This window comes from Heptranchias perlo, chromosome 1 (assembly GCF_035084215.1).
Source record: "Heptranchias perlo isolate sHepPer1 chromosome 1, sHepPer1.hap1, whole genome shotgun sequence".
Taxonomy (NCBI): Eukaryota; Metazoa; Chordata; class Chondrichthyes; order Hexanchiformes; family Hexanchidae; genus Heptranchias; species Heptranchias perlo.
Window position 1 is genome coordinate 50,911,620 of NC_090325.1, and position 16,783 is coordinate 50,928,402.

Here is a 16,783-nt window from a genome sequence, read left to right on the forward strand (position 1 = left end):
TGAGGAGCCAACCAGGGAACAGGCCATCCTAGATTGGGTATTGTGCAATGAGAAGGAGTTAATTAATAATCTTGTTGTGCAGGGTCCTTTAGGGAAGAGTGACCATAACATGACAGAATTCTTCATTCAGATGAAAAGTGAAGTAGTCCAATCCAAAACTAAATCTAAACAAAGGAAACTATGATGGTATGAGGAGTGAGTTAGCTATGATAGATTGGGAAGCTTCATTAAAAGGCATGACGGTGGATGGGCAATGGCTAACATTTAAGGAACGAATGCATGAATTGCAACAATTATACATTCCTTTCTGGCGCAAAAACACAAAAGAAAAAAATGGCCCAACCATGGCTAACAAAAGAAATTAAGGATAGTATTAGATCCAAAGAGGAGTTATATAAAGTTGCCAGAAAACGTAGCAAGCCTGAGGATTGGGAGCAGTTTAGAATTCAGCAAAAAAGGACCAAGAGATTGATTAATAGGGGAAAAATAGAGTATGAGAGTAAACTTGCAAGGAACATAAAATTGGACTGTAAAAGCTTCTACAAGTATGAAAAAAGAAAAAGATTAGTGAAGACAAATGTAGGTCCCTTACAGTCAGAAAAGGGGGAATTTATAATGGGGAACAAGGAAATGGCAGAGCAATTAAACAAACACTTTGGTTCTGTCTTCAAATTCTGACCTTCCCTCCATCATAAGGTCAGAAGTGGGGATGTTCGCTGATGTTTGCACAGTGTTCAGTTCCATTTGCAACCCCTCAGATAATGAAGCAGTCCGTGCCCGCATGCAGCAAGACCTGGACAACATCTAGGCTTGGGCTCATAAGTGGCAAGTAACTTTCGTGCCAGACAAGTGCCAGGCAATGACCATTTCCAACAAGAGAGAGTCTAACCACCTCCCCTTGACATTCAATGGCATTACCATCGCCGAATCCCTAACCATCAACATCCTGGGGGTCACCATTGGCCAGAAACTTAACTGGAGCAGCCATATAAATACTGTGGCTACAAGAGCAGGTCAGAGGCTGGGTATTCTGTGACAAGTGATTCACCTCCTGACTCCCCAAAGCATTTCCACCATTTACAAGGCACAAGTCAGGAGTGTGATGGAATACTCTCCAATTGCCTGGATGAGTGCAGCTCCAACAACACTTAAGAAGCTTGACACCATCCAGGACAAAGCAGCCCACTTGATTGGCACCCCATCCACCACCCTAAACATTCACTCCCTTCACCACCAGTGCACCGTGGCTGCAGTGTGTACCATCCACAGGATGCACTGCAGCAACTTGCCAAGGTTTGTTCGACAGTACCTCCAAACCCACGACCTCTATCACCTAGAAGGACAAGGGCAGCAGGTACATGGGAACAACACCACTTGCACGTTCCCCTCCAAGTCACACACCATCCCGACTTGGAAATATATCGCCGTTCCTTCATTGTCGCTGGGTCAAAATCCTGGAACTCCTTTCCTAACAGCACTGTGGGAGAACCTTCACCACACGGACTTCAGCGGTTCAAGAAGGCGGCTCACCACCACCTTCTCAAGGGCAATTAGGGATGGGCAATAAATGCCGGCCTCGCCAGCGACGCCCACGAATAAAAAAAATAACTTCCCAGAAATGCTAGGGATCCAAGGGACTAGTGAGAAGGAGGAATTAAAGGGAATTAGTATTAGTAAAAAAATAATGCTGGAGAAATTAATGGGACTGAAAGCCAATAAATCCCCAAGGCCTGATAATCTGCATCCCAGAGTACTAAAAGAGGTAGCCATGGAAATAGTGGATGCATTGGTTGTCATCTTGGATGTGATAACAGGAAATATCAACGGGATTAGACAAAGTCAACATGGATTTATGTAAGGGAAATCGTGTTTGACTGGAGTTTTTTGGGGATGTAACTGGTAGAATAATTAAAGGAGAACCAGTGGATGTGGTTTATTTGGATTTTCAGATGGCCTTTGATAAAGTCCCATATAAAAGGTTAGTGTGCAAAATTAAAGCACACGGGATTGGGGGTAATATACAGGCATGGATTGAAAACTGCTTAACAGACAGGAAACAGAGAGTAGGAATAAATGGGTCTTTTTCGGGGTGGCAGGCAATGACTAGTGGGGTACTGTAGGGATCAGTGCTTGGGCCCCAGCTATTCACAATATATATCAATGATTTGGATGAGGGAACCAAATGTAATATTTCCAAGTTTGCTGATGACACAAAACTAGGTGGGATCGTGAGTTGTGAGGAGGATGCAAAGAGGCTTCAAAGCGATTTAGACAAGTTGAGTGAGTGGGCAAATACATGGCAGATTGTAGTATAACGTGGATAAATGTGAAGTTATCCACTTCGGAAGGAAAAATAGAAAGGCAGAGTATTATTTAAATGGTGATAGATTGGGAAATGTTGATGTACAAAGGAACCTGGGTGTACTCGTACACCAGTCACTGAAAGCAAACATGCAGGTGCAGCAAGCAATTAGGAAGGCAAATGGTATGTTGGCCTTCATTGCAAGAGGATTTGAGTACAGGAGCAAGGATGTCTTATTGCAGTTATACAGGGCCTTGGTGAGACCACACCTGGAGTATTGTGTGCAGTTTTGGTCTCCTTACCTAAGAAAGGATATACTTGCCATAGAGAGAGTGCAGCGAAGGTTCACCAGACTGATTCCTGGGATGGCAGGACTGTCGCATGAGGAGAGATTGGAACGACTAAGCCTGTATTGACTCGAGTTTAGAAGAATGAGAGGGAACCTCATTGAAACGTATAAAATTCTGACAGGGCTAGACAGACTGGATGCAGGGAGGATGTTTCCCCTGGCTGGGGGGGTGAGTCCAGAACGAGGGGTCACAGTCTCAGGTTATGGGGTAGGACATTTAGAACTGAGATGAGGAGAAATTTCTTCACTCAGAGGGTGGTGAACCTGTGGAATTCTCTACCACAGAAGGCTGTGGAGGCCAAGTCACTGAATATATTTAAGAAGGGGCTAGATAGATTTCTAGACACAAAAGGCATCAAGGGGTATGGGGAGAGAGCGGGAGTATGGTATTGAGATGGAGGATCAGCCATGATCATACTGAATGGCGGAGCAGGCTCGAAGGGCTGAATGGCCTACTCCAGGTCTTATTCTCTATGTTTCTATGTTTTGTAGCCAGGACGTGTGTGCAGAAATAAGATTTTTAATACATTATAGATTATCATAAGTGTGCATCCCATTGCATGGTGTCACCAATTTTAGAACATGGTGTTCCTCATGATGAGTTGGAGGAGCGGGGGAATTTCTGGGGTTAGGGGAGAAGTGAACATCTCCACTGAAATTATTTGGAAAGAAGTTTGTAGGAGATGGGGTCAGAAACAGTGCAGTTAAGATTCTTAAGTGGTTCATAGAAAATAAATAATGTTTTCTTTACCCACCGCAGTCTAAATAAGTAAATACATTTGTTTTCCTCATGTCCCACAGTTACATAAATAGTTAAATCTGTGCATGTGACATAGGGTGTGTGGGAGAAGGCATTTCTATTTTCACTATAAACTGACCATTTGACCTTCCATGTGGGTAGTCCGAGTTTTGTCTCTATAGCTCCTCTATTCATTTTTAGTACAAAGGCATGTCTCTATCTCTCTCAAACACAATTAAACGCAGGCGCCAGATGGATGCAGTTAAAACAATTGTATTTATTCAGCCACAAAGAGGCTTTCATCAAGGTCAACCCATCACTGCTGGCTACAATATCAAACGGACACACTGTTTGAAAAATAGGCACTAGCTCTCTGGGTCATATTAATGGCCGGAGACAGGAAATATCAGTGCTTCTGGTGAGGAGCACAGCACTTAGGGTGGTCGTGATAGTGGTGGTGGTGGAGGGGTCAGTAAAATCATTTGAACAAAAATTCCTTCCATAAACAGCACTTTACCTACAATATCAAATAAGTGACTGTCACATTTTTTAGGGTATGGATTTTTAGTCACAACCAGGAAAAACAAATAGTAATCTAAAAGTCTAATGGATAGATTTTTGTTAGGTAAGAGTATCAAGGGATATGGAGCAAAGGCGGGTAAATGGAGTTAAGGTACAGATTAGCCATAATCTATTTGAATGGTGGATCAGGCTCGAGAGGCTGAATGACCTACTTCTTTTTCCTATATACTTATGAAGAAAAAATTAAACTAACTTGAATCTTTCCCTCTTTACCAAATATCTATGGTACAGTACTCACTGTTACTAAAATGTCCTGCTTAAATCAACATGTTTAAATTCAGGAATTTGATTTAGAACCTCCCTCCGAGGTTGAATAATGCTACAGACCTTTCAGAATTGCGACCCTTGTATATTTGCTAAATAAGCATCCCCTTAAATATAATGACCTAGATCTTCTGTTTGAGTTATGCCAGCTCACCCGTGTAACTTGAGTAAATTTAGGTGGGAAATGTTCTCGTAGCCGATTTACTAGTTCCTGCCGCTTCTGAGACATCCCATTAGAAGTGACCAGGGAACGTACAATATATCTGGCTATAGATGCCCATATAGTAATAGAATGAACCTTAAGGCAAATATGTTATCCAACATATTAGCTTTCAGTGTAACCATAACAATGCTGGATGCAAGGTATGCCTGCTTGTCCCTAGTGTCCACCGTTGTTATAGGCCACACATGGGCCAATTAAAATGCCTATGTAGTCAATTACTTTTGAATTGGTTACGTAGGCTCAGGCACCAAACTGATTTTTTTGTGTGTGTGAACTTATACCAGCAGCACTGAGGCTGGCAGCAAAGCCACACTGTGATGGGCCTCTGAGGATTCTACAGCCATTCTCTACCCTCAATCCCAGAAAACCTGCAAATATTATGCAAATTATCCCCAAGGCCGGAAAATCATGTGGGTTCATGGATACATCTTTGTGGCGGACAAAATCCTGCCAGATGACAATGGGCCCCAATTCTGCCTAAGTGGAAAATCTGGGTTTGCAACGTACTTCAATTTCTTCTGAAAGTTACCTCAGATAATGTTCCAAAGTTTATGATTCACACTGTTTTGATACTTTTTCACAGAAAATGTTAATTCCTAGCTCCTAACAATGGCTTCTTTGGAGTTTCTTCAGCTCTTCTCCATCAATGAACAAGAGAGGAGGGGCAGAGTGTATAAACAGAAAATTCTGGCCAATATTGCTATTAATCATTTTTAAAATCTAGGATAATAGGCACTGATGTATGCAGGATCAGTGATCTATTACCTTGTTAGTTTCTTCAGTTATGAGTGAAAGCTTTGGGAAGGCCCATGAATTAAAGCCATAGGCTTCTCAGTGAAGCCTCTGATGGAAAACATTGTTAGAGACATTTTAAGGCACAAAATACTACTGTATAACTACATAATCATCAGCTCATAAAGTTTGCAATTGTTTATGTTCTTGTTATTTTACAACTCTTACTTCCAGTGCTACATTTCTTGGTTTTGTTAGAAAAGAAGCTAGCAGATGATTTTCAAGACTATTTGGAGCACTTTCATCGGTTCTTCTTCTACTCCTTGCTAATATATTGCTAGATTTCTGAAATTGCTCGTTACTGCTTGCTACATGTTGATTAGTATCTTCTATACTTGCTCAGTTATGATTTGCCATTCTTTTATGAATATGGAATTTCAACATAGCAAAGGAAATATGGTGCACACATTTGCACAGTGTGACACAAGAAGTGTGACACCCAAAGTGGGATGGGCAAAATTTGCACCGGATTTCCTGTGATATTGCTCATGAGTCAGAGGTTACATTGTTGCAAAGGCAGCGATGGATTGTGAGGGTGGGTGGAAGTCAAATTTCCCAGCCACTGTTTTTATTATAGTCTAGATAAATATAGATAGATAGAGATGTGAGGTTCTTGGTCGTCTAATATAAGGACATCATCAATAATGCCTCTATCTGAAGCATGGGGGACATGATTGAGCTACAGAGAAATGTCATCCTCACAAGGAGATGCTCTCAAAGATTAATAGAAAAACTGGCATGCAAAGAGGAATACCACAATTTCACACATACCTGTGTGTCCATTATTAGATAAAGTGAGTGATTCTGTTTCTGGTAGATTGTATCCTTCAAGAGTGATTATAGGAAGGTTTTTGTTCAACGTGGTTTTTCTAATGTCGATATTGATAGGAGATTGAGATTCGCCCTTACAAAGCTCATAGCCTTTGCTCCAGTCTTGATCTGAAAAAAAGCAAAACACAAACATCCGTTGGATGTGATTAACTAAATGTAAATCACTGGATGTACTGGATGTGTATTATCACTGTTGTATGGATTTTTGACAGTAACGTTTTACATATATTGTATATAATGACTTCATAGCTGGAACGTCCGATCGGAGAAGTTCACATACAAATGCTCAACACATTCAGACTACATTCCTGTTTACACAGCTATTAATCCATTTATAATCAGCTCTACCCATATGAGCAATGTTCAGTTTAGATTATTTCGAAATATGTTATAATAGATGCATAGGGTGACCACCCTTTTTCCTGAACAAGAACTACTTATTTTAAATAGTTCACACGTGCTATATTACTTTAACAAAAGGTGCTAAAATTATCCTTCTTAAAAAACTGTTACATTATTGCTAACTTTAACACCTTTTATTTATTTTTGTCAATCTGCTGATTTTTTTTAACAAAAGCATTTTTCTCTCTTACTTTTTTCCACCAGTTTTATCCCTCCCCTGCCGGTGTTGACTCAACTGGAATATAGGAATAAAATTCCGATGTGCTGCTCCTTGGTGCCCACCAGAAGAACATTTTGCAAAATTGATAACTCCCAGCCTATGACTATCTGTCCATTAAAGTTAGTGGATGGAAAATTGCAGGCAGGGACTGTGCATTTGTTGCAATACATGCTCCTGGCAAACACTGTTTGGTGTTTGGAATCTTTGCCACCTGTTTACATGGGCACCAGTTGCCCTCTGGTACCTTGCCCAATTGGCCATTTGTTACATTATATATGATCCTAGTGTCAGCAGGCCATTCAACTGTGGAGTTCATCACAGCTGAGCAAGTGCCCGCCCTCATCTGATATCCAAACATTCAATCTTCCAATAGACCTTGCTGGATACAGGTCAGCAGCAGGAAACCTGAATGATTTCCTCTCCCTAAGCCAGGGGCGTTGAGGCCAATTAAAATGCATGCCAGCTGAGATCATGGACTGCTGGCACGAGAGTGACATGACCCTTATGGAAGAGTGCCAGAGTGCACTGAGGGGGGACGAGAAAGAACTGTATATAATGCCTTATCACAACTCTTAGAAACATCCCAAAATGCTTCATATCCAATTAATTATTTTGTAGTTAAGTCACTATTTTGTAGGTAGACAGGTTGCCATTCTCTTATAACAATGTAACGAATGACAGTTAATTTTTTTTGGTGGTGCTGGTTGAGCACGGAATGTTGGCCAGGACACAAGGAGAACACTCCGTTCCACTTCAAATATCTTTAACCATCTGAACCACTGAATCTGGCAGAGAGGAGCCTCAGTTTAATGTCTCGTCCAAAAAAGGATTGTGAAAGTTATTTTTTAAAAAATGATTTACACCATAAGTTCAATTTCTTTTTTAGGTTGGATTACAATCAAATTCTCTCCTGATATTTAAAATATCCCTGAATTCTCACAGTTCTTCCTGCCGAAAATGAGATCCCGAATACGCATTGCATTCATAACTTTATCATGGACATTGTATGCTTTACGTGCTGTGTGTACTGTGTATCATGTATGGCACTGACAGCTTGTACAGTAGGCAATGTGCGTAATAACATCACAATTACGATGCATGTGTATCTTAGGACCCAATTTGCAGCAGGAAAAGAAACAAATGCTTTGCAATTTAATAATGGGAAATGTTTTACTGCCTCATGTGATTCTTCACAGAGAGTCTTAGCAGCTAAACCAAGCTGAAACGTGTGGGGGAAGGAGGGAGAAGGAAAGTGCCTCTGTGTCAGTGTAACAACTGTATAAATAATCAGATTTAGCAACAAAAAGAACAAGTGCACATCCACAATAGGCTGCAATTTCTCTTCAAGAAGTGAGGGAAAATCTCTGCAATGTTTGCCGTTAGCTTCCAGTATAAAAGTGATGGAATATTGGGTATACCTGCAGCTTAAATTATGACAAGCCCATGTCCCATTGCACGTTCAGTGTTGCCATATGTCATAGACTTACATTCAGGACATATGTCTTTAATCTTGGGGCTGATAGCCCTCCATCTAACGCTCCATGTGCACCTGGCTCTGAGGTGTTAGGAAGAGGAGAGAGGTGTAGAAACCCGATTCCCAGAGACTCTGCCCCCTTTCAATTGTCGCACATATCTAGAGCTTGATCACCCCCTGCCCTAAGGGCATTTTATTGTATACATAACATTATTTTGATTTGAACTGTTATTCCATAAAGGACTGGAATCCTGTTTTGATTTTTTTCATAAAAAATAAATTTAGGATGTAGCACCATTTTTGCACCCCTCCAAACTGGCCTCACACCAACTCTCATTGAAGTAAAAGAACCAAAGCTTACAGTGCTGCCCCAGTCTGAATGTGTCAATACTCTTGCAATAAGCCTGTTGTGATGACATTAATGCATTTTCTTTTTAAAATATATTTTGTCCATGACAATAAATAACATTTGAGAAAGTCACAGACACAAAAAACAGGTTTAGCATCGGTACATGTCGCTGACGTGTAGCACTACAGAGTCTGCGCTGGGAATTTCCTCAGGTTATCGGCCACCGTAACTTTGGCGGATAGATGTGTGAACGAGGTTTCAACAGATCTTCCACTGAAGTCACCAGTGGCCGATCAAGGGACCCCCCCCCCCACCAGAAGAAATTCCCAGCATAGCTCTTTAGTGAGCAGCTGTTCGCCCTGTTTAATCGCAGGACAGCGACAGCTCGTGTCAAGCAAGCAGCTGTTGTGCATTCATTATTAATCTTTGGTGTTACTGTTAAGGTCAACATAGAATCAGGCTGTGCATTCAAACAACTATTATTACCTTCATAACTCCAATGGCCAAGTGAATTACCTTGGGAAAAAAATAGACAAGAATCATTAATGTGATTGAAAAGTCAACAGCTGTTGAAGAGAAAGATAATAATTAAGATTGGTTATGAAGAGCAGCTTTTTAAAACCCTCTAAGCATTTAATGGTGAAAATTATCTTGGGCAGTAGCGCAAAAACAGGCCACAGTGAATCAGCCGCCCACTTTACAGTCTGTCTGATTTTCTATTCAAAGACGAATTTGGAGATAGCAACCCCTACCCCAAATCCTGGATTCCCGTCCCCCCCCCACCCCGCCCATCGGCCAACTGCCTATGAACAGTGCTTCAGCCTTCATAGCTCGCCAGTCCCATGTAAATGAGGCCCAACCATTAAAATAGCTCGGGCCTCTGGCTGAGGACATCAGGTAAGCAGCACAGGTAACCACCGCCTGCCCTATGTTTGCCGAAAGTTACTATCGACCTCCATATTCTCTGACTTACTGTGTGCAATGACACAGGAGATCGATCAGTGTATTATCAAAATCAGTATGTCTGTCACATCTTCCATTGAAAAGTCTTATATAGAAACCTTCCTATGAAGTTTCCCACTTTAAATGTGTTCACACCTACCTGTTATGCTTCTCCCTAACCCTGTAGGTGATGTTCTAATGGGATTTCCAATGTTAATTTGAGCCCAGAGATGCAACACATGGACCTATGATGGAGAAATGTGTGAAAGAGAACTGCTTTGAATCTGCCTGCCATTTCAGGGTCCAGCCACATGGTGGAGCGGAGGAGTAATTTTCAAGACTGTCTCCAACCACCTTGGGCCAGAAATCACGTAGAGTGGAGAGGCAACGCTCACCGCAGCTCCTGCAAATTTAATTAACGAAAATACCGTAGGTGTTGAATTGCTTGAATTCGAACTTTAAACAAATTGTGCGTGATCAACCCTGCCTCTGAGCAGCGTGAGTTGCCGCGCGGCCGGAAAAGTGTGAGGAGAGGACACGCCCACAATATCTGTCAGGAAGAGAAGTCCCGCCCACAGATTCAGGCGTCATTGCTCAAGCAGCCAAGCAGACTTCATTCATTTAAAGTTAGTATTCTGGATGTCATTGTAAATAAAAATTTAAAATCTTTTTTTATAAAAAGCCAAAGAAATAATTGAATTAAATTAAGGAGTCTTACAACACCAGGTTATAGTCCAACAGTTTTATTTGAAAAATTTTTATTTGAAAAAGCTTGTGATTTTCAAATAAAACTGTTGGACTATAACCTGGTGTTGTAAGATTTCTTACATTTGTCCACCCCAGTCCATCACCGGCATCTCCACATCATGAATTAGATTAGAGACAGAAGGGAAAAGAAAAAAAATAATTTTTAATTTTTAATTTTTTTTAATGACCAAAAATGATTAAAATAAGGAGTAATATAGAATCATAGAAGGTTATAGCACGGAAGGAGGCCATGCAACCCATCGAGTCCGTGCCGACTCTATGCATGAGCAATCCAGCTATTCCCACTGCTCTGCCCTATCCCCATAGCGTTGCACAATATGAGACTCCACATTTTAAAAAGTTAATTTTTAGTTGTTTGGCAGTCATTAAGACTAACTTAGTTAAAACTTAGTTTAGGCCTGGTATTTTTAAGCGTACCTGTTTGGTGACATAATTAGTTACTTTCCAGCTGGGCAGATAAGCAAGTTGGAGCTTTTTCAATGATTTCTCTGATTGCAGCGTGCGATATCCCTTTAATTCGAAGCTGTCATATCACCAGCGAAACACTAGGAGCAAGTTCACGATTTCTGCATTTTACTGCGCATGTGCAAACGCCAGAACTTGCTCCTTCAATTCGCCACTAAAAACAGAGAGCGCTGTTGAGCTCCTCCGTTATTTCAGGAGCAATTTCTGGCCCCCTGTTTTCTCCTGTTGCAGATAAAAAGTTGTGGGATCTGAGAGCGCAACCATAGATTCTAGATTGTCTCAAATCTGAAATATACTATGCTGAATTTCCAACTCAGGAAATAATTTTTCATTTATTTGTTTGTGGCCCGTCACAAGTGCTTTCCCACTGTGCTATTGAACTCAGCATTGGCCCATTGCATCAGTCCCCACTTAGATGAACTAAAAGGGATGTGGCAGAGTCAAGGGGAGAACATAGGAACATAGGAACACGAGTAGGCCATTCAGGCTCTCTAGCCTGTTCTGCCATTCAATGAGATCACGTCTGATCTGTATCCTAACTCCAGCCACAGGCCTTGACTCCATATCCCTTAATACCCTAGGCTAGCAAAAATCTATTGATCTCAGATTTAAAATTATTAATTGAGCTAGCAGGTATTGCTTTTTGTGGGAGAGAGTTCCACACTTCTACCACCCTTTGCTTGAAGAAGTTTTCTCCAACTTCTCTCCTGAATGGCTTGGCTTTGATTTTAAGGTTATGTCCCATTGTCCTAGACTCCCCCACCAGCGGAAAAAAATTCCCTCTATAAGAATATAAGAACATAAGAAATAGGAGCAGGAGCAGGCCATATGGCCCCTCGAGCCTGCTCCGCCATTCAACAAGATCATGGCTGATCTCCAACCTCAACCCCACTTTCTTGCCCGATTCACATATCCCTTGATTCCTCTAGAGTCGAAAAATCTATCTATCTCAGCCTTCAATATACTTAACGACACAGCAACCACCACCCTCTGGGGTAGAGAATTCCAAAGATTCACAACCCCAACAGTGAAGAAATTCCTCCTCATCTCAGTCTTAAATGGCCGACCCCTTATCCTGCGACTATGTCCCCTAGTTCTAGACTCTCCAGCCAGGGGAAACAATCTCTCAGCATCTACCATGTCAAGCCCCCTCAGAATCTTATATGTTTAAATGAGATCATCTCTCATTCTTCTAAACTCAAGAGAGTATAGGCCCATTCTTTTTTTTCATTCGTTCATGGGATGTGGGCCCCCCTGGCGAGGCCGGCATTTATTGCCCATCCCTAATTGCCATTGAGAAGGTGGTGGTGAGCCGCCTTCTTGAACCACTGCAGTCCATGTGGTGAAGGTTCTCTCACAGTGCTGTTAGGAAGGGAGTTCCAGGATTTTGACCCAGCGACGATGAAGGAACGGCGATGTATTTTCAAGTCGGGATGGTGTGTGACTTGGAGGGGAACGTGCAGGTGGTGTTGTTCCCATGTACCTGCTGCCCTTGTCCTCCTAGGCAGTAGAGGTCGCGAGTTTGGGAGGTGCTGTCGAAGAAGCCTTGGTGCGTCGTTGCAGTGCATCCTGTGGATGGTACACACTGCAGCCACTGTGCGCCGGTGGTGAAGGGAGTGAACGTTTATGGTGGTGGATGGGGTGCCAATCAAGCGGGCTGCTTTGTTCTGGATGGTGTCGAGCTTCTTGAGTGTTGTTGGAGCTGCACTCATCCAGGCCAGTGTAGAGTATTCCATCACACTCCTGACTTGTGCCTTGTAGATCGTGGAACGGCTTTGTGGAGTCAGGAGGTGAGTTTCTGGTCAATGGTGACCCCCAGAATGTTGATGGTGGGGGATTCGGCGATGGTAATGCCGTTGAATGTCAAGGGGAGGTGGTTAGACTCTCTCTTGTTGGAGATGGTCATTGCCTGGCACTTGTCTGGCGCGAATGTTACTTGCCACTTATGAGCCCAAGCCTGGATGTTGTCCAGGTCTTGCTGCACGCGGGCTCGGACTGCTTCATTATCTGAGGGGTTGCGAATGGAACTGAACACTGTGCAATCATCTGCGAACATCCCCATTTCTGACCTTATGATGGAGTGAAGGTCATTGATGAAGCAGCTGAAGATGGTTGGGCCTGGGACACTGCCCTGAGGAACTTCTGCAGCAATGCCCAGGGGCTGAGATGATTGGCCTCCAACAATCACTACCATCTTCCTTTGTGCTAGGTATGACTCCAGCCACTGGAGAGTTTTCCCCCTGATTCCCATTGACTTCAATTTTACGAGGGCTCCTTGGTGTCACACTCGGTGAAATGCTGCCTTGATGTCAAGGGCAGTCACTCTCACCTCACCTCTGGAATTCAGCTCTTTTGTCCATGTTTGGACCAAGGCTGTAATGAAGTCTGGAGTCGAGTGGTCCTAGCGGAACCCAAACTGAACATCGGTGAGCAGGATATTGGTGAATAAGTGCCGCTTGATAGCACTGTCGACGACACCTTCCATCACTTTGCTGATGATTGAGAGTAGACTGATGGGGCGGTAATTGGCCGGATTGGATTTGTCCTGCTTTTTGTGGACAGGACATACCTACTCAATCTCTCCTCATGGGACAACCCTCTCATCCCAGGAATCAATCTAGTGAACCTTCATTGCACCACCTCTAAAGCAAGTATATCCTTCCTTATATAAGGAGACCAAAACTACACTGTACTCCAGGTGAGGTCTCACCGAAGCCCTGTACAATTGTAGAAAGACTTCCCTACTCTTATACTCCAACCCCCCTGCAAAAAAGGCCAACATGCCATTTGTCTTCCTAATTGCCTGCTGTACCTGCATGCAAACTTTTTGTGTTTCTTGTAGCAGGACATCCAAGTCTCTCTGGACACCAACATTTGATAGTTTCTCACCATTGAAAAAATATTCTGTTTTTCTATTCTTCCTACCAAAGTGAATAACCTCACATTTCCCCACATTGTACTCCATCTGCCACCTTCATGTCCACTCACTTAACCTGTTAATATCCCTTTGCAGACTCTTTGGGCTCGATTTTCATCGGATGGCGGGATGGCAGCGGGGGGGGGCGGTCAATGGGCGAGCGGGTAACCCGACTAATAAAATCTTACTGTTTCCCACGCGACCACGAGTTAATTGTTGGCCCTTAATGCGGCTTCCAGGTTTGTGTCTGAAAGCTGTGCAGCGGGCGGACTGTGCACCAAGACCAGACTGTCAGCTGGAGGAGCTCTATTTAAAGGGCCATTGCTTCAAAGGCTTTTGCTGCAGCAAACACCAAAAAGGCACAATGGAGCAACACAGGGGCAAGGCTGCTCTGAGATTTACTGATGCCTCACTACAGCAACTACTGGCCGGGGTGAGGAGGAGGAGGGAAGTGTTTTACCCTGTGGACAGAAGGAAGTGCCCTGCTTCTGCCATCAAGAAGGCCTGGCTCGAGTTGGCAGAGGAGGTCACCAACAGCAGAAACATCTCCCGCATCTGGGTCCAGTGCAGGAAGCGCTTCAATGACCTAACTAGTTCAGCAAAAGTGAGTAAACGTATTGATTCTCCTGCATTCCATCACCCCTCCCCCCAACTCATTCTGCACTGCCAAGACTACTCCATCACATCACTCCTCACACTCACTTAAGGCTCATCCTCAACTTACCTGCACTTCCTGAGCACTTCCTCACCTCTCCATTAGTCACCCCACCACTACCACTCAAACCAATCCTCATACAATGTGATGGCTCTGTCTCATACTCACCCTCTGATGCATCTCTTTCACAGTCAGCCTCACCGAAAGCAATGCATTCATCGGCTGACCACTTCACCATCACTTACTCACATGTCTGTACTTTCTCTCCTTCTGGGAGAAGAGAGCGCAAAATGCACGGGAGAGGGCGAGGAATGGAGGGGGGCCACAAGAAATCGTGGTCCTCACAGACAAGGGGCAGTAGGCCCTGCAGATCAGCTGAACCCTCGAGTGCCTGTCCGTAGGGGACGCCGAGACTGGCACCCCACAAACGTTTGGTTTAACATTCATCACAAACAACATGAATGGATGTTAACAATGGTTGCCATGTTGAACACCTCAGTATGCTCATCACAACATGATACATCTGTGATGATGCTTAATATTGCCTTCCGTTCTCTTACAGGGCCTTCAACGACCACAGTGACGGCAGAGGGTGATTCCTCAGAGGAGCACCCGGCATCTGAGGGTGCACCGTGACATCATAGCGAGCCATCCACCAGCGCAGATACTCACACCTTGGTGGGCCCCTAGTAGTCAGTTGGGTTGGCACTGGGTGAGCCGCCGCACACCAGTGAGTACGAGCAGACACCGGTGGCAGGGGCGGCTGCGGAGAGTCCGCGTCTGTGGGCGCACTCCTCTCCAGGCTCTGCTCCGCTGGACGCAGATGCTGAATCCCGGGGGACCATCCTTTAAAAGGAGAATGATTGAGGGACAGCAGCACATTTGCGAGGTACTGGAACAGGTGCCACGCACACTCTCCACAATAGTGCAGAGGATGGAGGAGTCCAACTGCCAAATTAGTGGAATGGAGCCACAGGTACAGGAGGGAATGTCTGCAATGGAGAGAATGGCAGCCTCCATTGAGCTCAAGCACGGCTCACAAATGAGTTCATTCAGGCCCTGACAACAGTCGTTCAGACTCAGGGTGAACAACATTCTGCCGCCTTAAACAGGCAGACAGATACACAAGCACTTGCCTTACAAGGCATCACACATGTTCTCCAAACTGTTGTCCAGCAGAGTGGTAGGAGTGATGTGGCCCTGGCCCAGGGAAGGGATGATGGTGACAGGGGACATGGAAGTGGGGACCCATTCAAAGCACTCCGACGTCTCGCCCGTTGCCCCCCTCTCAACCAGTACCTGCAATGCTGCCTCCTCTCCAGATGGCTGAGTCCGCCCCTGCACAGGTGCAGATGGAGCAATATTTGGAGGGGCCCTCATGGGCTCCAAAACCCAGAGGGCGTAGGCTGAAAGCATCTAAGGAGTCAGGGCATGAATATGACCAACCTGCCACTACCTCTGCTGCAGCCACAGGGGATGCACCAGGTAGAAGTAGTAGAAAGAGAAAGGCTAAGGATTTGTGATCACAAAGGTTTGCACAAGGGTGTCTGACAGACTGTCATGTTTTCCATTTATATTTGGTTTTTGTTATATTCACTTTAAATTTGATGATAGTCACCACTGCTGCCACATCTAGCCCATTCTTGACTGGCTTTTGTGATAGCGCCCTTTCATGAGCGACACTTGATGTCACTCATTGGGTGTATGTGTAGTTGCAGGACTGTTTTGTGCAGGGAGTGGCGGGGGGGATGGGGCTTGTATATAGGAACATAGGAACAGGAGTAAGCCATTCAGCCCCTCGTGCCTGCTCCACCATTTGATAAGATCATGGCTGATCTGTGATCTAACTCCATATACCTGCCTTTGGTCCATTTCCCTTAATACCTTTGATTGCCAAAAAGCTATCTATCTCAGATTTCAATTTAGCAATTGAGCTAGTATCAATTGCCATTTGCGGAAGAGAGTTCCAAACTTCTACCACCCTTTGTGTGTAGAAATGTTTTCTAATCTCGCTCCTGAAAGGTCTGGCTCTAATTTTTAGACTGTGCCCCCTACTCCTAGAATCCCCAACCAGCGGAAATAGTTTCTCTCTATCCACCCTATCTGTTCCCCTTAATATCTTATAAACTTCGATCAGATCACCCCTTAACCTTCTAAACTCTGGAGAATACAACCCCAATTTGTGTAATCTCTCCTCGTAACTTAACCCTTGAAGTCCGGGTATCATTCTAGTAAACCTACGCAGCACTCCCTCCAAGGCCAATAGATCTTTCCGAAGGTGCGGTGCCCAGAACTGCTCACAGTACTCCAGGTGCGGTCTAACCAGGGTTTTGTACAGCTGCAGCATAACTTCTGCCCCCTTGTACTTTAGTCCTCTAGATATAAAGGCCAGCATTCCATTAGCCTTATTGATTATTTTCTGCACCTGTTCATGACACTTCAATGATCTATGTACCTGAACCCTTAGGTCCCTTTGGACATCCACTGTTTTTAACTTTTTGCTATTTAG

The 16,783-nt window shown here is 43.9% G+C and overlaps 1 protein-coding gene across 2 annotated transcripts in view; it reads right to left on the reverse strand.

The window, feature by feature from the left end:
- Positions 1-16,783, reverse strand: part of ca9 (carbonic anhydrase IX) — a 92,945-nt gene that overhangs the window by 54,672 nt on the left and 21,490 nt on the right. For both annotated transcript variants that reach the window (XM_067985046.1, XM_067985037.1), the window contains exons 2-3: positions 9,014-9,043; positions 6,023-6,190 (exon numbers count right to left, since the gene is read on the reverse strand). In XM_067985046.1, coding sequence (XP_067841147.1) covers positions 6,023-6,190; positions 9,014-9,043 — 198 coding nt within the window. The remainder of the gene's footprint in view (positions 1-6,022; positions 6,191-9,013; positions 9,044-16,783) is intronic.